The 22,833-nt window shown below is 39.4% G+C and overlaps 1 protein-coding gene across 1 annotated transcript in view; it reads right to left on the reverse strand.

Annotated features, from left to right (window-relative positions):
• SCG3 (secretogranin III) overlaps window positions 1-22,833 on the reverse strand; it is a 43,686-nt gene that overhangs the window by 15,668 nt on the left and 5,185 nt on the right. The window contains exons 5-10 of the mRNA XM_047769443.1: window positions 20,277-20,419; window positions 19,319-19,465; window positions 15,293-15,470; window positions 11,597-11,713; window positions 5,553-5,636; window positions 2,568-2,705 (exon numbers count right to left, since the gene is read on the reverse strand). Coding sequence (XP_047625399.1) covers window positions 2,568-2,705; window positions 5,553-5,636; window positions 11,597-11,713; window positions 15,293-15,470; window positions 19,319-19,465; window positions 20,277-20,419 — 807 coding nt within the window. The remainder of the gene's footprint in view (window positions 1-2,567; window positions 2,706-5,552; window positions 5,637-11,596; window positions 11,714-15,292; window positions 15,471-19,318; window positions 19,466-20,276; window positions 20,420-22,833) is intronic.

Below are 22,833 nucleotides of genomic sequence, written 5' to 3' on the forward strand. Positions count from 1 at the left end.
GTGGTTGCCAGAGGCTGGAGAGCCAGAGGGAGTTGGGTGTTACTATTTAATGAGTACAGTGTTTCAGTTTTTCAAGATGAAAAGAGTTCTAGAAATGGATGGTGGTGATGGCAGCACAATCAATGTACTTAATACCACTAAACTTTATCCTTAGAATGGTAAATTTTATGTTTTATGTATATATTCTACTACAGTTAAAAAAAAAGATATTTATAAAAGTTTCCATTCATCCAAAGTGGGCCTAGGGTTGGGTAGAAGTATCAAGGCAGCATGACTGATCAGCAAAGATGACATGTACTTCACCAGTTCCCCCTTCCCATGCCCATGGCAAACATTATTAATTAATCATTGCAACATTCTTTCCTCCTGAGTCCAGATGCAACCTCACAACCTTTTCCAACATAAGCTACTACCAATCAATAGAGCTGATGTGTTAGCTATATCAATATAGGAGAAAATTGTGATGGTCTATGAAAACCCTGCTAGAGAGAAGAAGGGCAAAATAATCTAAAACGTCATGAGATAGGAAAAATCAACATGAACTAGATATATTTAAAAAATTATTTAAAAAAAGAAAAAAAATTCCTTTTTCAGCCCTGTCTCAAAAAGTCCCAATAACTCAAATATAATCAGTACCTTGGGTCAACATCATCACTCATTTGAACCTAATTAACCTAGGTTTGATTTTCTGTATTTTCTACATAAAAGAACCAGAACTCTTTGTGGGAGAAGTGATTTCAAGTCTTGAGACAGGAAAATTCAGAATGAGTCTAGAATAGCCTGTTTAGGAGGTCAGGATTAACATATACACACTACCATATACAAAACAGAGAAACAACAAGGACCTACTGTATAGCACAGGGAACTATATTCAATAACTCGTAATAACCTATAATGGGAAAGAATCTGAAAAAAAAAATATATGAATCATTTTGCTGTACACCTAAAACTAATACAACCTTGTAAATTAACTATAACTAAAAAAAATTTATAAAGAGCCCATGCTTTAAAAACCACTAGGTACAGTGCTAAAAGAACAAAGGAGAAATTTGGAGGCTGGGTTCCCACTCTCCAAGATATACCAGTTTAAGCAGAAAAAATCATCATCATCATCATTATCATCATGAACTGGAACAATTTACATAAATGGAGAAAGTTAAAGGGTTAACAAAGATAGTAGTAATATAAAAGAAAAATAGTCTGTACTTTTATCGTTCTTATTAAGTTATAAGGTATTAAATACAAAGCTAGTTTCTTTCTTTTCTGCATAATATACAGACATTGTTAAGCAGGGTCTTTTATCAAGTATGAAAGTGAACCTATTTCTAGCGGGAGAAATTAGGAACTTGTATGTGGGCCAAGCAGTGTCTTCAAAATTGAGAGCACAATCAGCTCTTGTAGCCTCATACCATAATTACAGCATGGAATAAGCAGTCTGTCAGGTCATTGCCACTAATGATTGTCTGTAATAAACAATGAAAAAAGAGTCCAATAGCATGTTTCCAGATGATAAATTAGCTGAAAGTCATACTTGCCACCCTCTCCCACAAGAGAGCAATGACCCACTCCCTCAGCTTCCAAGGAATGAAACCTAGATGACCCTACTAATGAGACACAGATAAGACAGAAATAAGGTTCCAATTATACTAAGAGTTCAATATATCATAATGACAAAAAAAAGTAGGTTTAAGCCATCTGTTCACAACTTCTGGTAAAGATACTTGAGTTCAAAAAAGAATATTTGTCCGAGAGACAGATGTAATCTTCCATGATGTAACTAGTGCACTTTATAACAAAAGGGGCTCAAACTTCTGGGTTATAAAACCAGATCCTCCATCCTGACTTAAAATCAGAGTTAACAACTTTGAATTTGCAACTTCATGGTCTTTTTCTTTGCGGTTATGGTAATGTTTCTCAAAACCCAGGAAGATGTGAATTTAAATCAAGTACATTTATTAGAGTTGAGTAAAAATTGGACCGCGGGAATATGTAAGAACAAGAATAAAAACAAATTTTATAATTACTGGACTAGTTTAGTGTGCGCTTTTTTGCTTTCTAAGGTATTTAGGTTATTTGAGGAAATAGGATGTGTTTGATTTATGATTTTTAAGCAAGCCCTTGAAAGCGTTTGTCAGATTGCAATCACTATAAATGATTAAGAAAATTTGCTTTGTTAAATCTGTAAATTTTGATGACTTCATTGAATTAGTAATATGTGATTATTTAGAGGCGTGTTAATTATGTTTAAATAAATATTGCTTAGTAAATTCTTAAGATCATAAATTAAACATTGAATAATGCACAAATGGTCATGAGAATTCCTTTCCAAACACAAAAGCCCATTGGACACTACAGACCTTCAAAAGATGAAACCAATCTGCCATTGCAGGAGACTCAAGACCATTAAAAAACACTGCTATTCAAATAAAGATTCACGTGCTGAATCTTTTTTACGTGGATGGTGCTAATTTCTTAGATTTGGTGGAACTGGCCTTTCAAATGACCCTTTAAGTGAAAGTTTTTGTTTCCCCAATTTCATTATCAACCTAGAGCTGTCATTTCCATACCTTTTGCCTCATCTGTCTTTCCTCTTGGGTTTGAGTCATCATCCTTTGTGGAATCCTTCAAAGTTCCATATTCCTTTTCCATCTTAGCAGCTTCTTCCTTGGTACTGTCTGTTTCTTCATGACTCTTTTCTGATGGGGCTGTAATCAGATTGTGCACCGTTACACCCCTGTTTCCTATCTATTAATTCCTAATGTAGAAATACATTTATTGGAAATGTATAGTTTAAAGTCAGATCATTTTTTGAACTGAAAGAGATCTTAGTGATTATCTAGTCTGACTCTTCGCCCCCATTTCATGAAAGAGGAAGCAGGTCCAAAGAGGGAAGAGGTGGAGTTCCCGTTGTGGCTCAGGGTAATGAATTCGACTAGTATCCATGAGGATGTGGGTTCCATCCTTGGCCTTGCTTAGTGGGTTGAGGACCTAGCATTGCTATGGCTGTGCTGTAGGCCGGCAGTTACAGCTCCGACTGGATCCCTAGCCTGGGGACTTCCATATGCTGCAGATGCGGCCCTAACAAAAAACAAAAAAACCAAAAAACCCCACCACCCCCCAAGTTAGCAGAAGAGCTGGGCCAACCCCCCACCCCCAGCTTTCTGGATTCTGGTTTGTGTCTATTTCTTTCTGCCACACTGTGTTATTGTATAGATTATTCCCATCAATGTAGGCATTCAAGTGGGACATGTCAGGCCCCAAAGTAAATTTGAGTCTTAATTCCAAATGAAAATAACTCTTTGGTTGCTTCATCTTTCCTTGATGTTGTGTTTTTGAAGAATAGTCTATTACACAGTGTAGCACCTAACGGTTTGGGGCTATGGCTAGACTTCTCTCCTGCCTCTTTCTTCATCTTCCCTTACCCCTGGTCACTCTAATGCAGAGAAGAGAATTTGACCCTGGCTGTCAAGAAGGGATAACCCCCCCTTACTTACTTCTCATTTCCTTCTAGAAATATTTTTTTTTGGTTGTTGTTGTCTTTTTGTCTTTTCTAGGGCCATACCTGCAGCATATAGAGGTTCCCAGGCTAGGGGTCTAATCAGATGTACACACCGGCCTATACCACAGCAACACGGGATCTGAGCCGAGTCTGTGACCTACACCACGGCTCACAGCAACACTGGATCCTTAACCCACTGATCAAGGCCAGGGATCGAAGCTGAAACCTCATGGTTTCTAACCGGGTTCGTTAACCACTGTGCCACGACGGGAACTCCCAGAAATCTTATTTTGAATTCAACAATCATAAACCTTGAAGTAGGTAACCCCTTGAAAACAGTTGTAACTCATCCTTGAATTCAATAATATAGAGAAACTTGAGCAGTCCAACAATTATTGCGTTTTTGTTTTTTGTTTTTTTGTCTTTTTTCTTTTTAGGGCTGCATCCACAGCATATGGAGGTTCCCAGGCTAGGGGTCTAATTGGAGCTATAGCTGCTGGCCTATGTCAGAGCCACAGCAACACTGGATCCAAGCCATGTCTGTAACCTACACCACAGCTAATGGCAACATTGGATCCTTAACCCACTGAGCAAGGCCAGGGTTCGAACCAGCAACCTCATGGTTCCTAGTTGGATTCATTTCCACTGTGCCAGGGTGGGAACTCCAAGGTTTCTTTTTCAATAAAAGGTTATTATGGAGTTCCCATTGTGGCTCAGTAGAAACGAATCTGACTAGCATCCATGAGGGCTCAAGTTTGACCCCCAGCCTTGCTCAGTGGGTTAAGGATCTGGTGTTGTCATGAGCTGTGGTACAGGTCGCAGACGTGGCTCGGATCCCACATTGCTGTGACTGTGGTGTAGGCCAGCAGTTACAGCACCAATTTGGCCCCTAGCCTGGGAACCTCCATATGTCATGAGTGCGGCCCTAAAAAGACTTAAAAAAAAAAGAAAAAGTTATTACTATAGAAAAATAGGAGAAAAAAGAAATTGTTTCACTTTGCAAAATATCCACTGCTAGTGTTGTAGTATACACATGTGTATATGCACATATATATTTTGATTGATAATTTTTTTCAGTTATGCAATTTTGTTCCTTGCTTTTGTCATTAACATCATTATGGATGTTTCCAGGTTATTGAAAACTGCTTGAAAACGTCATTTTAAAGGGCTGTGTATTCTTTTTTTTTTTTTTTTTTTGTCTTTTTAGGGCCACACCTGCAGCATATGGAGGTTCCCAGGCTAGGTGTTGAATCAGAGCTATAGCTGCCGGCCTACACCACAGTCACAGCAACATAGGATCTGAGCCACATCTGCAACCTATACTACAGCTCATGGCAATGCAGTATCCTTAACCCACTGAGCGAGGCCAGGGATAGAACCTGCGTCCTCATGGATACTAGTCAGATTAGTTTTTATCAAGTATAAGTATATAATTTCCATGATATGGACACAAAGTTAAAGTATGAGTTGGTGATCTTTTCTCTTTCTGTGCTTCCCTCATCTCTGGAAGGATCCTTTGCACAACTCTGCCCCACGGCAATTGCCAGGCTAAGCAGGGTGAAGGGTGGAGATGCAGAAGTGAAGAAACTGAGAGAAGGGGACAAATCATACCACATGGGGGCGGGGGGCACAGAGGAGCGAGAGAGGAGAGAGAATTGCTGGGAGAGGAGAGCAAATCAGGGGGTGGTGGAGGGGGAATAGAGGGTCAGGGACAGTGATCTGGACAGAGGTGATGTGGGAAGAGAAAGAGATACCTAAAGGAGAATTTTAGGAAGGATTGCTCCATTTGTGATGTAGCTCTCACCTTTTCATTCTTAGCTACTACCTAAGAATCTTTGGTCAAGACCTCATTTCTTTTCATTCCTTCTTGGGATCAGATTGCTGTGCTGAGACTGGCCACGGTTATAGGTACTTAATCTTATAGTTGGATTTCAGGTTTTCAAACTTTTTGAAATCTGCAATTCTATTTCAGTGTTTACCAGAGTTCATGATTTACCACTCAAAAGCTTTTTATTTGGCTAAAAGCTGGAAAAAATAGTAAAATTAATCATACCTGGGAAAAGCTTGCTTTTATTGTCAGTAACATTTTTTTCTAGCTTATTCTTAGTCTGAAGAGCAATTGTTTCATCCAAGTTTTCTGGAGGAGGGGAGGAAAAGAAATAACATTTTACATCCTGAAAGATGATTTCAAAGTTTTCTAAAAATGTTTAAATCTCATCAGAAATATCATAATCACAACTCCACAGTATTAACACTCTAGCAAGTTGCTTTACTATGGATTTTATTTCTAGGAATCAAAGACTCTCAGGATGGAAAGACATAAAGTTTGAGGTCCTCAAGTTCAACTTTGTACTCAGTTAATAGCAAATGTCCCTTCCACTTTTCTGTGACCACTGCTAGATCACATCTAGGGTTGGGGCCTATGCCAGATGCCTGTGGTTTTGGCCTACTGAACACCGTTTGGTCACTACACCTTGATTTTCTTCTGGAGAACCTAGTCTTCTCCCACTCTTAGCATATTTGGCTCCAGGGGTAGCAGAATAACCCCAGCTTGGATCCTCCACCCCTCGGGCTGTAGTGCTGGGTTCAAGGAGGAGCATGTGACTCAAGCCAGGCCAATGAGAGTTAATGCTAGGAAGAAGAGGCTCTCTTTCCACTAGGCTTGCTATACTGTGAGGATATGAGATTGGGGCTCTGCCAGCCTTTTTGTTTCTGTAAGGGAGCAGCTTATCTGGAATGATATGTATATACACAATATATACAATACAATGTATACAACCTATACAATATATACAATATCAATATACAGAAAGTCAGTGAGATGGGGAAGGATGAATTCCTTACACTATTGGGAGGCTTCACAAACCTGAAGCCAGACTACCGCTGCTCCTGAACTTTTCATTTGCATAAGGAAATTCCCTTTTCACTTAAGCCAAACAGTCAGATTTCTGTCATTTGGGGTCCTCACCCATTCACGAGGCAGCCAGGTCTATTGTTAATCTTAATTTTTTTTTTTTTTGGCCACACCTGTGGCATGCAGAAGTTTTCGGGCCAGGGATCAAACCCATGCTGTGTTTTCAGTCTGTGCCACAGCCGCAGCAACACAAGATCCTTAATCCACTGCTTCCCAAGAGAACTTCCTTAAATTTTTTTTTCATTGAGATAGAATGTTGTGTAAGTTTAAGGTATATAAAGTGTTGATTTGATATAGTCTGCAATATGATTACCACCATAGTGTTAGCTAACGCCTCTACCATGTTAGGTATCTTAAGGGTAAGAATTTCTCTGCTCATATTAGGCAGAAATCTGTATCCTTGACTTTGTCCTAATTCTGCTCTTTGGAGTAACATCTCATAGGTGTTACCAGACAGGAACCTAGACTGTGACCACCTCCAGGTAGTTAATGAATTAGAATCCACATTCTCGGTGTTCATGTTATTTGACTAGCCACAAATCCATCTCCCTAATAGGACAGGGCTTTTTTGCTATTTGCAAACAAGCATTTCTTTGCAATTAGCCTATAAAGATTCCATTGTTACTTTGTATTATTTTTTTCTCCAAGAAAACTCTTCCTTCTACCCCATCCCATTCCTATTTTGAGAAGAAAATCATTCTATTGTGTGACATATTCTGCTTTCACCTTTAAGATAGTGACCATAGCTGGCAAACTTTATAGTCACCCTACACTGTTGGGGCCAGAACAGAAAAGTAAATCACTGTCTTTGTCATTGTTTGTCACTTGCTGAGATCTGAGGTGAGGAGGCTAGTTAATACTCTCTAGTATACCCATGTTGCCCTGATCCCTTGGGGGCCTGAGGATGGACCTCCACGGCAGTGCAAGTCAAAAGCTAATGTGCTTTTACAGAAACATTCTTTGCATACAACTGATTGCATGATTTTAAAATTATATATATATATATAATATACACATATATGAAAATGAACAGAAAATCATAAAGAAACTATAACATTTATTATGCCCAGATAATATTTTGCTATATTTCTTTCCAACTTTCTATATGTTTATCCATTTTTTAGCACCAAAATTAAGGTCATATTCTAAATGGCTTTAAGCATTCAACAGCATATCCCCATGTCATTAGTCTTTACAGTATTTATTAATAATTATATTAAACATTATTAAAAACATAAACATTAAAATTTTAGCCTATCATAAGAATAATTTACATTAATAAAGGAAACTAAAGATGATTCAAAGAAATGGAAAAATATCCCATGTCTTGGATTGGAAGAATTAATATTGTTAAAATGGCCATACCACCCAAAGCAATCCACAAATTTAACGTGATCCCTATCAAATTACCCATGACATCATTCACAGAACTAGGACAAATAATCTTAAAATTTATGTGAAAACATAAAAGACCCAGAATTGCCAAAGCAATCTGAAGGAAAAGAACAAAGCTAGAGGCATAACCCTCCCAGACTTCAGACAATATTACAAGCCTACAGTAATAAAAACAGCACAGTATTGGCACAAAAACAGATATATGGATCAATGGAACAGAATAGAGAGCCCAGAAATAAACCCACACATTGTGGACAATTAATCTTCCACAAAGGAGGCAAGAATATACAGGGAAAAGATAGTGTCTTTAGCAAGTGGTATTGGAAAAGTTGGACAGCTGCATATAAAACAATAAAGTTAGAACACAGCCTCATACCATACACAAAAATTAACTCAAAATGGCTTGAAGACTTAAATATAAGACATGACACCATAAAACTCCTTGAAGAGAACATAGGCAAAACATTCTCTGTCATAAATCATACCAACGTTTTCCTAGGTCAGTCTCTCAAGGCAATAGAAATAAAAGCAAAAATAAACAAATGGGACCTAATCAAACCTACAGGCTTTCGTACAGCATAAGAAACCATAAACAAAATGAAAACACAACTCACAAAATGGGAAAAAATATTTGCAAATGATGTGATCAACAAGGGCATAATTTCCAAAACATACAAACAGCTCATATAACTCAATAACAAAAACAAATAACCCAATTGAAAAATGGGCAGAAGACCTACATAGACATTTCTCTAAAGAATACATACAGGAGTTCCCGTTGTGGCTCAGCAGAAATGAATCTGACTAGTATCCATGAGGATGCAGGTTCGGTCCCTGCCCTTGCTCAGTGGGTTAACGATCCGGCGTTGCCGTGAGCTGTGGTATAGGTTGCAGACGCGGCTCGGATCCCACGTTGCTGTGGCTCTGGCGTAGACTGGTGGCTCCAGCTCCGATTTGACCCCTAGCCTGGGAACCTCCATATGCCGCGGGAGTGGCCCAAGAAATAGCAAAGAGACAAAAAAAAAAAAAAGAATACATACAGATGGCCAATAGGCCCATGAAAAAAATGCTCATGATTAGAAAAAGGCAAATCAAAACTACAATGAGGTACCACCTCACACCACTCATAATGGCCACCATTAAAAAGTCTACAAATGATAAATATTAGGGTGTGGAGTAAAGGGAACCCTCCTACACTGTTGGTGGCAATGTAGATTGGTGTCACCACTATGGAGAAATGTATGGAGGTTCCTCAAAAGAGTAAGAATAGGAGTTCCTGTTGTGACTCAGTGGGTTAAGAACCTGACATGGTATGCATGAGGATGCAGGTTCAATCCCTGGTCTTGGCCAGTGAGTTTAGGATTCAGCATTGCTGCAAGCTGTGGTATAGGTCATGAATGTGGGCTTGGATCTGGCATTGCTGTGGCTGTGGTGTAGGCTGGCAACTGCAGCTCTCATTTGACCCCTAGCCCAGGAACTTTCGTATGCTGCAGGTACAGCCTTAAAAAGAAAAAAAAAAAAAAAAAGACTAAGAATAGAACAATAGGAGTTCCTGTTGTGGCACATTGGAAATGAATCCGATTAGGAACCATGGGGTGGTGGGTTCAATTCCTGGCCTCGCTCAGTGGGTTAAGGATCTGGCATTGCCATGAGCTGTAGTGTAGGTTGCAGACACAGCTCGGATCCTGTGTTGCTGTGTCTGTGGTGTAGGCCAGCAGCTACAGCTCTGATTAGACCCCTAGCCTGGGAACCTCCATATGCCATGGGTGCGGCCCTTAAAAAAAAAAAGGCAAAAGACATAAAAAAAAAAAAGAATAGAGCAATAGCAATCCCTCTTGTATATCTGGAGAAAACTATAATTTGAAAAAATACATACATCCCAATGTTCATTGCAGCAATATTTATAATAGCCAAGATATAGATGCAACCTACTTGTTCAATGACAGATGAATGGATAAAGAAGATGTACATTTATTCAATGGAATATTACTCAGCCATAAACAATAATTAAATAATGCCATTTGCAGCAACATGGATGGATCTAGAGATTACCATACTAAGTGAAGTAAGTCAGACAGAAAAAGACAAATATTACATGATATCAGGTAGATGTAGAATCCTTATGATACAAATGAACCCATTTACAAAATAGAAGCAGATTCACAGACTTTGAAAACAAACTTATGGATACCAAAGAGGAAAGGTAGTGGAGAGGAATAAAATAGGAATTTGAGACTGACATATACACACTACTATATATAAAATGGATAATCAACAAGGAGCTTCTGTATACCATAGGGAACTCTACTCAATATTCTGTAATAATTTATATGGGAAAAGAATCTGAAAAAGAATGGATAGGGGTATATGTATAACTGAATCACTTTTTGTACACCTATTACTAAGACAACACTGTAAATCAGCTATACTCCAATATAGGAGTTCTCTTGTGGTGCAGCAGGTTAAGGATCTGATGTTGTCATTGCAGCAGCTTGGGTTGTTGCTGTGGTGTGGGCTTGATCCCTGGCCTGGGAATTTCCAAATGCCTTGGGCGTGGCACACATTTTTTTAAAAAAACTACACTCCAATATAAAACAAAAAATTAAATTGAAAAATTTAAAAAGAATACAAAAAAGAATAAATAATTTACATAGCCTCCTCTTATGGGGCAGCTAGGTCATTTCAATTGTTTTGTTTCTATAAACCAATGCTATCCAATAGAACTTTCTGCAATGATGGAAATACTCAATTCTGTGCTGTTCAATATGGTAGCCACCAGGTACTTGGGGCAACTGAGCACTTGAAATATGCCTAGAGCAACTGAGAAACTAGATTTTTTAATTTTGCTTTATTTTAATTATTTTTAAATTGCAACAGGTGACTACCACCCTGGACAGCACATTTATAAATAATAGTGGAAATACCTGGCTTGCAAATAAGCCTTTGTGGTATCTCTAATTTATTTCCATAAGATAAATGCCTTAAGTGTGAAATTTCAGAGTCACTGGGTATTATTATGAAATGACGATTGATTTAAAAAAATGTTTTTGATCTACTATTAAGTGAGTCAAGTAGGCCACATAGCATGGCATGTAACTTGAGCCCATTTTTGCTAAATAAGATTTTAAGAAAGACATAGGTATGCGTGTATGCATATAAACACAGAGAAAAATATCTGAAAATCTGTAAATCAGAATGTAATATGGTATTAGTATTATGAGCATCTTTTCACTGCCTTTTTAACATCTCTTTGCATCGAATGATTTTTTTTTAAAAAAATGTTCTTTTATAATCAGAAAAAAAACTGTAAAACTATTTTTCATGTAGGGAAAAAAATGGAGTACATACATAATAATTCTGGATTACTCTGTCCTATGAGATTTTCTTTTTTGTTTAATTCTCACTCCCCCATCAATGACTAGAGTAAGGAGCCATGACTTCATCTTGCCCAAAGGAGAGCTGAGATGAATGGTATTTATTGATTAGCTAAACCAAGCAGGAAAACAAAAGGCTTTTCTTCTTTTAACAACCTACATGCAGAATCAAAGATTGTTCAAGCTTACCTATAAAGTTCAAGGAATCAACGGATTTATAAAGATAAAGAATTGGAAACATCAGGTTAATTTTATTTTTATGCATTATCAAGCTTGGCAATTCTGGTTACACAGATGATTCAGGCTACTTTGACATAAATGATCTAATTAGTAAAATAATTATTGCCAAATCTCTAATTCATTTCAGACAATGAAAACTAACTACAGTGAAAACAAAAGAAATAAGACTCTCACCAAGGTAGGAAACACCTTCTTCTGGTGATATTGTGCCATACTTTACCATCATCTTCACAAAGTCAATCAACGTTTTCATGATAGTAATCAGGGTTTCTTTCTCTTTTACCTCTTTTTCTATATAAAAGGACAAAATAATTAAAAAAACATAGTGGAGTATAATTCCATCTTTCAATGTACATTTCTGAAGTACAGCATCTTACTGAAATATTTCTCCCTACAATTATAGCTAAACCATTTATAGCTAAAATATATTGAATTCGGGGAATTCCCATCATGGCTCAGCAGAAACAAATCTGACTAGTATCCATGAAAATGTGGATTCGATCCCTGGCCTCCCTCAGTGGGTTAAGGATCCAGCTTTATCATGAGCCGTGGTGTAGGTTGCAGATGCGGCTCAGATCCTGTGTTGCTGTGGCTGTAGTGTAGGCCGGCGGCTGTAGCTCCGATTGGACCCCTAGCCTGGGAACCTCCATATACCGCAGGGTGTGGCCATGAAAAAAACATATATATTTGGAATTCACAAAAAGGCTTAGACTTGATTGGGAACACAGGTATAGTTATAAGTGAACTTTTCCAGAAATGGGTAATTATAACTTCTCCAAAAGGGCTTACCTTAATCTAAAATGTTATTTATTTTATATTTTATTTTTGCTTTTTAGGGATACACCTGAGGCATATGGAGGTTCCCAGGCTAGGGAGTCTAATCGGAGCTGTAGCTGCCAGCCTATGCCCCAGCCACAGCAACATCAGATCCAAGCCTTATCTGAGACCTATTATACCACAGCTCATGGCAACGCTGGATTCTTAACCCACTGAGCAAGGCCAGGGATCAAACTCGACACCTCATGGTTCCTAGTTGGATTAGTTTCCACTGCACCATGATGGGAACTCCCCTAAAATATGTTATTGATAGGGTAGATGATAGAGACAGTTTGCAACTTGAGATAATATGAGCTGAAAAGGAAAGTAAGAAGGTTCGTAACCCAACAACATTTCTCTACTCAAGTCGCATGTTTTTGAGGGCAAGAACGACCTGTTTTCATTTATTACATTTAATATTTGAAAGAGGAACACACATGTATCTTTATTTTTTTAAAGGCAAGGTTGATTTTTAACAGTAGTACATATTGCTTTTTTTTTTTTTTTTTTGTCTTTTTAGGGCCATACCCACAGCATTTGGAACTTCCCAGGCTAGGGGTTGAATCAGAGCTGTAGATGCTGGCCTACACCTCAGCCACAGCAATGCCAGATCTGAGCTGCATCTACAACCCACACCACAGCTCACAACAACCTCGGATGCTTCACCCACTGAGCAAGGCCAGAAATCGAATCTGCTTTCTCACGGAACCCGTTAGTCAGGTTTGTTACCACTGAGCCATGATGGGAACTCCCATACTGCTTTCTAAACTTCATTTCATTTGAAAGAATATATGCATATAGTAAAAATATTCCAGTGGTACAAAAGTAAATAGTGAAAGCAATATTTTCTTCCTTGCCCTCCCCTCAATTCCTACCTCCTGTAAGGCAACCACCTAACAGTTTCTTGGAACCGCTTCTTATTTGACACACTGTTCTATATCTTGGTAGAACAAGATGGCCAATGATTCCATAGTAGTTCAGTAGTTGTGCTAATTCTCAAATCAGAAAAAATCTATTTCCATTTTTGAAGAATAGAAAAACTAAGTTGCTAGAGGACAGCTTCCCTATTCTTTTAGCTGCTATGCAGGGTTTTCATAAAGTACTCTTAGCCTTTCCCCTCATCCTTCATCTTCCCCACAGATGAGGTTGGTAGGCAGAAGCCATTAGTCTACATTTCTTGAAAGATGCAGACTTGGAATCTCTCTTCTTTCCACTTTCCTGGAATAGTGGAAGGCAGGGACCTGAAAAAAGTGCCTCCTCTGCAGACTCAAACTATTCCAGGGCTGGCTGTGTGAAGGGCTAGACTGAGGGGAAGGGAGTGGGCAAGCCTACTGCTGACTCTCACACTAAGCTACATTCTATAACCTAGTCTGGATCAATATCAGAGATGTTTTGATTTTCTGCTTACTTTGTTTTTTCTCAACTGGTCAGACCTTGAGTGAGAAAGACCTCAGCATAAGTATTTAAATTAAAAATCTAGAAAAATAAATGCAATAATAAATGGGGTCAAGGAAACTAAAAGATAAAAACACAAAAAATTAAAGAATATTCTTTAATGGTTACATTAAATCTTATGTAAGATCTTTACAATCTTAAAAGTACATAAAAGTCACAAAGGTGGAAGAAGGGAGGGAGGGATAAGAGGCAGGGGAGAGAAATCCTGGAAAGGGGCAGGTAAATAATAACTTCAGCAATCACATTACTTGCTCAAGGTCACATTCATATAAATATTTGGTATCATGCTGATATACTTCACTGACAAGAAGTGACTCACCAGGATGACAGATATTCTAAGCTCGGTATCTGCCAACCAATGGGACAAGATGGCCCAGAATGGACCCTCAAGTTGTACCAGCCCTGCAGACACCAGCAGAGGGGCAGGTGCCATTTGGCCAATGTCTGAGATTGAAGGACAAAAGGATGTTCTCCAAAACCGAAAGCTCACTTCAGGGAAACTTCTTGGGGAAATATGTTACAACTACAGAAATGCATACTACAAATGTTCGATCTGAGGAGGAATCTTTAAACAGGAAGAAGAAAAGGCATAAGGCAGCACAAGGCATTTGTCTGGACAATAATGACAACAGAAAAATGTGCATATTATTATGTTCCTTGCAGCGTAACCAAAAATAAGCATGAAATGGAACTTTCAGACAGCTTATTTTGGTGCACACATGAAAGAAAAGAGATAAATGCATTAAGGGCTTTGTTTTTTCCAAAAGCAAATCATTTCCCAAGAGTATGTTGAGCTCCTGATGTTCATTAGTGCAATGTTTAGTTCACCTCAACTTATTTGAAGACTGAAGTTGAAGACTTCTAAAAAGTAAAATTCTGAACCATTTCAAAATGATCAGTTATGTTCCACATACTGTTTCTATTAAGAGAGAACAACAAAGCTTTTAAAAAGAAATATTTGCAATAAAAGTTGAGTCCGAGGAGTCCCCATTGTGGCTCAGGGATAATGAACCTGACTGGTATTCATGAGGATGTGGGTTTGATTCCTGGCTTCATTCAGTGGGTTAAAGGATCTGGCGTTGCTGTGAGCTAAGGTGTAGTTTGCAGATGTGGCTCAGATCCCAAGTTGCTGTGGCTGTGGTGTAGGCTGGTGGCTACAGCTCCAATTTGACCCCTAACCTAGGAACTTCCATAAGCCCTGGGTGCGGCCCTAAAAAGACAAAAAGGAAAAGAAAAAGTTGAACTGGGTCAGGCCAGTGACACTCTCTGATTCATTTCTACATCGGTACAAGGTTGACTCCTATATCCTGAACACAGCACCTGTTCAGTAACTGTTTACTGAACAAATAAACGAGCTATCTGTTAACATGAAGATAAAATTATCCAGAAATTCCACCTTTCCTGATTATCCTTTCCTAAATATTTCCATGACATGTACACCTCTTTGAAGAGAATCAATGTGAACTATTTTCCCCAAAGTCGTAACATATGTCATTGAGAATTGAATTTAGAAACTGAAAACAGGAAGAAAAGAAAACCCACCCACACAATTCCTGGAATTACTATTTCCATTCCACATGGTCAGAAAACACTGTTTACCTGAATCAATACTTTTCAGTAGTGCATAGAAATTTGGGAAGAATTGGAGTTCCTCAAAGTCTTCTTCACTGTAGGTTTTTGTTCTCCTTTCCAAGCCATTCGTCAAGGTTAAGGTGTTAGATACTGTTTCATCATTTTCTCCATTAGTAAGACCATCTTGACTTGCTGCCATTGGAGTCTCCAGTGGGGAGGAAAATCAATACAGAATAAACATTTTGTTAGGACTAATGACATTCCAGCCTGATTCTTTCCTCTGTTATGCCCTTGAATGTGATGTGCAAGAAAACCTCCTCCTTGGCAAGCTCCTGCAGGATCAAACTCTTTTCCAGGCATGTGGGCCTCTAATCACACAGGAAGGTCATTGGAACTTACAGGTAGGTGCTTTACCTGAGGACCTTTGCTCCTGCCCAGGGGACGATAGACAGGAAATTTCTAGATTCCTGCTTTGGACAAGTTCCCCTCCAGCAGTTCTCACTAGTGTCTCTTTATCAAATTGCCTTTCACCAAGAAGGAGAGCTTTGAGTTTACAGAATCTACCAAGAGGTATGGTACCAAGATACAGGAAAGCCAACCACGATGTATTAACACTAGCAGAGCAGTCACACTCTGGGTTTGTTTTTGTTTTTGTTTTGCTTTTTTAGGGCCACACCCATGGCATATGGAGGTTCCCAGGCTAGGGGTAGAATCAGAGCTGCAGCTGCCAGCCTACACCACAGCCACAGCAACATCAGATCCAAGCCACATCTGCGACCTACACCATAGCTCATGGCAACGCCGGATCCTTAACCACTGAGTGAGGCCAGGGATCAAACCCACAACTTCATCATTCCTAATTGGATTCATTTCTGCTGTGCCATGATGGGAACTCCTTTTGTGGGGGGGTATTTCTGAGTGACATTTTATTTTCATTTTTAAAGTTTGAAGTACATTTGATCACAATGTTGTGATAATTTCTGTTGTACAGCAAAGTGATTCAGTTATACACATAACCATATCCATTCTTATTCAGATTCTTTTCCCATATAGGTTATCACAGAATATTGGGTAGAGTTCTCCGTGCTATACAGCAGGTCCCCATTGACCTGCTGTCCTATATTTAGTGTGTATATATGCCAAACCCAAAAACTATCTGTCTTTTTTCCTAGACCTGATATGTGTCCAGTGTTCCCTATCTTAATGATCTGCTTTCCATTTAGTGAAATAGAGAAAAAAATGCAAGAGTATTTCTTGCCTCTTTTTTCTTCATTTGCCTGCATTCACTCTATCAGTAGCCTTATTTGCCATACTTCCTAAATTTATCCCAAATTTGTATATTCCTCTCTTTCTCCACTATCACATTCTAGTGAAGCTATCTTCACTTCTTGCTTTCTAACTGGTACACTTCTTGCTTTCTAACTGGTACACCACCCACCTTCTAATCTATTCCCAACTCTGCGTGTTCCACATTGTAGCCAGAGTTTTTTAAAAAATATGATCATGTAACTCCTTTGCTTAAAAATCCCTCAGTGTCTTCCAATTGCTGTTATGATAAAAATCAGAATCTGCATATGGCTAACAAGTTCTTGCCTGGTCTGGCCTGCATCCTCCTCAGTCTCATCTCTCTCTCTATGTGGCAGCCTCACTGTCCTTGTTTTAGTTCCTTGAGTACTCCACACATCCTTTTCGAAAATTTCCCTCATGTTCTCAGGTTAACTCCTATTCAGCTTCAGTGTTTGGCACAGGTCCCTTCCTCCAGGAAGACTTCCCCAAGTCTAAGTCTAGGATGGACAGGTTCATTTTTTATGAGGTCTCATGCAACTGTGTTTCTTTCCTCAGCGCATTTAATGTAGTTTCAATTAAAATACGTGACCATCTGAGGGGTTCTTGTGGTGGTGCAGCAGAAATGAATCTGACTAGTATCCATGAGAATGCAGGTTTGATCCCTGACCTCTCTCAGTGGGTTGGGATCTGGCGGTGCCTTGAGCTGTGGTGTAGGTCGCAGATGTGGCCTGGATCTGGTGTTGCTGTGGCTGTGGTATAGGTCAGCAGCTGTAGTTCACATTCGACCCCTAGCCTGGGAACTTTCATGTGCTGTGGGTGAGGCCCTAAAAAGCAATCAATCAATCAATCAATCAATCAAGTGACTATGTGAAGGCCATCTACCTCTTCCATTAGAACTTACCTCATGAGAGAAGGATTATATCTTTTTAAATGATATAAGTACCCCAGTGCTACATAATTGCCCAGGAGTATATCTTTTTAAATGATATAAGTACCCCAGTGCTTGGTACATCAGTGGTACCTCAATAAGTATTTATTGAAAGAATATTTCATTTGTATTGAGGCTTTTAGCTAACATGAGTGAACAGGTCAAGCTCTGGACATTTTAGAGATGGGAAGGAGGGAGTACATGATGGAAGTGAAGGACCACAAAAATTACTATTTCAGGTTTAGTTAAGACTAGTAAGCTTGAGTGAAAGTCCTAAGTTCTTTGATAAAGATTTTTTTATGGGGGTGGATCTTCAAAAGCTGTTTTGAAAGATGGCAGGGAGTGGGGATTAGAAGTAGGGACAGCAAAGGAGAGCTCTTAGGCTATCTTGTCAAAACACAAAACAATTCATACCAATTTGTTTTCTAGCCTCCATTAAAATAGACCCGTAGGTCTATATTCTCTTTTTCCTTGGATTTAGGATAGGATATTGGACGGGATGAGGAACCTTGGGGTGTGGGTACTCTGCTGGAGAAAGTGAAAGAAGTAGTGAGGAGTTTGATATCCTCCTATTATCTGTGCCATTGAGATATTTTAAAAGAATTCAAAGAGGAGAGAATGATTTCAGTAGCTTGGCTGAGGCCAAAGAAAAGATGAAGAGGCGAGGAGTTCAGCAAGAAGAAGGACAAATGAATGACAAGTCTAAGTAGACGATGGCAGCTCCTGAGCCAATGAGAAGAGGAAGGAGCAGATAGAAGAGCCCAAGGCAGACAGAGAGGCTGCATCTGGCACAGAGGTCTGAGGAATATAAAGGCTGATATGGCAAGGCATCAAGTCAGCCCAGATTTCTTCTGGGGGCGGTTTGGGAGCAGATGGTGACCTCTACTGTGAACAGAAGTTGGATACCATAACAGCTGTAAAATATCTGGCTCCAGTGCACTGGGATTATACAAACTGTCATGTGAAATAACCATTTCACATAGTATTATGTGCTGTTTTATTCTAGGATATAATACATAATCTTTACTATGTGATATAATATAACATGCAGATTTATATTCTTTTCAAAGCGAAGTTCATTTATATCTTTGAACTTATTGGTATTTCATTAAAATATATTTTAAGTAGGTCAAAAATGTCACATACCCTAAATCTTCTTTGATACCAATTGAAGTTTTTTTGTTGTTCTTTTTAGGGCCACACCCATGGCATATGGAAGGTCCCAGGCTAGGGGTCAAATTGGAGCTACAGCTGCCAGCCTACACCACAGCCATACACAGCAACATGGGATCTGAGCCACGTCTGCAACCTACACCACAGCTCATGGCAACGCCAGATCCTTAACCCACTGAGCGAGGCCAGGGATCAAACCTGCATCTTCGGGAGTTCCCGTTGTGGCGCAGTGGTTGACGAATCCGACTAGGAACCATGAGGTTGCGGGTTCGGTCCCTGCCCTTGCTCAGTGGGTTAACGATCCGGCGTTGCCGTGAGCTGTGGTGTAGGTTGCAGACGCGGCTCGGATCCCGCGTTGCTGTGGCTCTGGCGTAGACTGGTGGCTCCAGCTCCGATTAGACCCCTAGCCTGGGAACCTCCATATGCCGCGGGAGCAGCCCAAGAAATAGCAACAACAACAACAACAACAACAACAAAAAAAACCTGCGTCTTCATGGTTACTAGTCAGATTCGTTTCCGCTGAGCCACAGTGGGAACTCCCCAGCTGAAGTATTAATTATACACAGATTGTATTAATTATATGCAAATGTAAGAATGCACATGCACCCAGGTAAACACATAGAGATACATACATAACATATGCATATACATTCAAATAGACATACCACTTTCTCCGGTATGTTGCCAGCCTGACTCTCAGTCCTGCTTGTTGGTTTACTGAGTTCTTCATAATTGTTGGCTTCTTTAGAGATTAATTTTTGTAAAACCTCCGCAACTTCATCTTCCAGTGTGTGTGCCTGGCTTTCTGTGATCTGTGATAAAGAGTCAAAACATATATAACTGTTTTTCCCATTTTTGTGATCTCAAAAGTTCTAAACTCCTTAGTTGAACATACATTTTTAGAAGACAAGAGATTGTTCTGGTCCCTCTTCTTGACAGCCCTTGCTTCTGCCTCTACTACATTCTGGCTGTCACAGTGACTTCCTAGAACTCTGGGAAGAAGTGTCTTGGGCCCATTGTACATGCCATCAGTCCTGTCTGTTGGAACCCAAAGAATACTTACTTTGAGAAACAACTTGAGAGTTTCTCAACTCTCAGCTACAAGTAGGTAACCTTTGTAATCTGCAGATTTAGCACCCTCCTAAAACCTTTCAGGGCTGTGTTATGGACGGGGAGCCAGGCTGGGGCAGGGTCAGATTGGACTGCTCAGAGCTTCCCAATCATTTGTATGGCTTTGCATATCTTATTGCCTTCTTACCTCACACATTTCTTTTACTTCTAATTAAAGCCTAACCATCCTTCTAAGCTCACTTCAGACCCCTCCTCCTATGAAGCTGTTTCTTATTGCCTAACTGGATATAATCTATCCTCTGGCATGTTGAACAGCTTGGATGGTTCTTATGCAATTTGTATTATGAGCACATGTGTACTTGTCTAGTGCCTCTGATAAACTATAAATTCTGAGAGGGAAAGAATGGTGCCTTACTTGTTCTCAAAAAGTATGGTGACTGGTATAAAGTAGATGCATTTTAAACCCTTGGCTATTTGCATGAAGTAGCTTGGCTTCTTAGTGTATTCCAAACTGTACTAAATGTTTAGATTATTCTTAACCATATGGCTTACCAGGCCAAGATTCAGCAGTTTAGAAACGATCTTGTCAAATACTCCTCTGTCATTTTCCTCATAAATCCGGGTAGCAATTTTTTGAACAATGTCTTCAGCAGTTAGAGGAGTTCCATCTAGCTGATGAAGGCCATCTGGATCATCTGGACAGAGCAATCACAATTTCACATCATGGTGATCCCAGACCAATTTCTCAGATTGTATTAGATTTATAATCTATATCTTGTATACTCAGATATGTTTGGAATGTATTTAAGGTAGTGTTTGATTCACACAAACTCTTGGTTTGAAATAAAAATTGACTTCAAGTTAAGAACCTAAGATGATAGTGGAAATTCTGAAAGCTTCTTCGGTAATTATAAGAGGAGGATCTAAAGAAAACACAAAAGGCCTCTCTATTTTTAATACTAATAATACCAAAAGTACAATACTGTTAGATAGCGTGCCATGTTGTTCAAAGCACATTTCTATATATTATATAATTTGATATTCTGTTTCCCCACAAGGAATAGATTGGTATTACTGGCACCTGGTCTCCCTTTGTAGGCAAATTCTTGGGCTGAGGATGTGGATACCCGCCTCACAACCAGCCTCAGAGAGTATGTACTGAAGAGTTTATGACTTACCTGGAATAACTGTTTACTTGTAAGTAAACATGTGTCAAAGCAACTTTGTATAAGGTAGCTTAATGTGATAAGCCTCTTTCTCCAGGCAATAAGGAACTTATTTAATGTGCCTGGAATTTAAACTTTGAAAATGTGACGCCAGATTTGCACAAAAGCAATGTGTAAATCTATGTAAATCTCTGCAGAGAAGCTTGGGGATATGTATCCTTGGCTTTCCTGGGAATACATTTGGCAGCATTCCTTCAGACTAAAGCAAGGGCCCATCCTGAGGGAAAGGAAGGACACAGTAGGGTTGGTGGCAAGAAGCATTAACACCATGTTCACTGAGCACTCCCAGGAATCACTTGGTCTTTTCCAATCTATACCTCACAGAATGGTATATTCATATGAGCAAGTTTACAAGGCACTTGTTTCTGCTTGCCACCTCTAGGCAGCTTGGAAAGATCAGAAATTTAGCTCCAGTGATCCTCTTGTTAGCTATATATCCTTGGACCACTGTAAAGGAAGGTAATAAGAGTATCTATTTCATGTTATCAGACAAAGTAAGATGTAAAAGAACACTTTTTTTTTAATGGCTGCACCTGCAGTATATGGAAATTCCCAGGCCAGGGACTGAAGCCAAGACACAGCTGTGACCTACGCCAAGGTATAGTAACCTTCGCCGGATCCTTTAACATACTACCCTGTTGGGGAACAGAACCCGCGCCTCTGCAGCAACCCCAGCTGCCACAGTTGGATTCTTAACCCACTGCGCCACAGCAGAACTCCTAAAAGCACCTTTTAAATTGCAAAGTATTATATGAAAGTTAATGTAGTTTTATTATTATGGACAGTAGATTTGTACCAGAAATAAAGGAATGCAATTATCTTCTAGAGAAAATAGATAATGAATCCCTAGCAAAATTCTGCCCAGATAATTCTGATCATATTCACTCAAGGAAAGAAAAGCCTAGTGCACATACATGTCTATTGTGATTGTGCCCTTTTCTTTCATAGCTCCCAGGAATTTATAGCTTTTTCCAAGACTCTATGAAGATGGAAGTATACACAGTCTCAGGCAGAATGTCATTTTGCCGTTTGAAAAGAAGCTTAGGGAAATGAACAGGGTGATTATACACAGAGGGATAGAAGTTTTCAGACAGTATATTATTGCTGAGTTGTTGTCCAACCCATGAGCTCTGAACCCTTTGGACCCTGTGTACCAGACTGACTAATGGGCAGAAAAGTCCCTTTGAAAAACTCTTTAAAATCAGTTCCCCTCCTGGTGGACTGAAAATTGGGTTCATCATCCAGTTTTTCAGGAGCAGAGACTATCACTTAGGTCTGATTTTTCCATTTGTGGGTTACAAGTCAGACTCTTGGGAATACATGGTGCAGAAACTGCCCGGCAATGCAGAAGCGGAATAATTTATTTCCGCTCCCACTTATCCCTTGGGATGAGAAAAAGGAAGAACAGTGGTTGTCTTGCTGAAGCTGGAAAATAACTGAGATGACAGTTTTTCAGTTCATTTACTTCACAACATGAAGAACATGAGCAACACTCTGAAGAAGTGGCTTCTTTCCTCCATTGCTCTGCTGTATTCTCTTGAGCCGGGAACTTAGGCTTCCCTGAGCAGAGCTACGGGCACTTGGGGACTAATCCTTATCTTTCAGTGGTTTCTTTCTGCTCCTCTAGAATGGGCAGAACTACTCAGAATGACTCCTCTACTGTTCATGAAGGGGTATTTCACCCTCCTACATAGACCTCAAACACGAGTTCAACATTTATAACTTTTGAAAGCAGCTACAACATTTTAAGTGGATGTAAAAGGGCCCTGTTCCAAGTCACAATCTGCCCAGTTATGTTTTGAATCTCCAGCCTTTAATACTGCACTCGACATTCATTTGTTCAATACATTTGTATTCAAGTCTTAATAGGGGCCAGGACTGAA

This window comes from Phacochoerus africanus, chromosome 2 (genome assembly GCF_016906955.1).
Source record: "Phacochoerus africanus isolate WHEZ1 chromosome 2, ROS_Pafr_v1, whole genome shotgun sequence".
Lineage (NCBI taxonomy): Eukaryota > Metazoa > Chordata > Mammalia > Artiodactyla > Suidae > Phacochoerus > Phacochoerus africanus.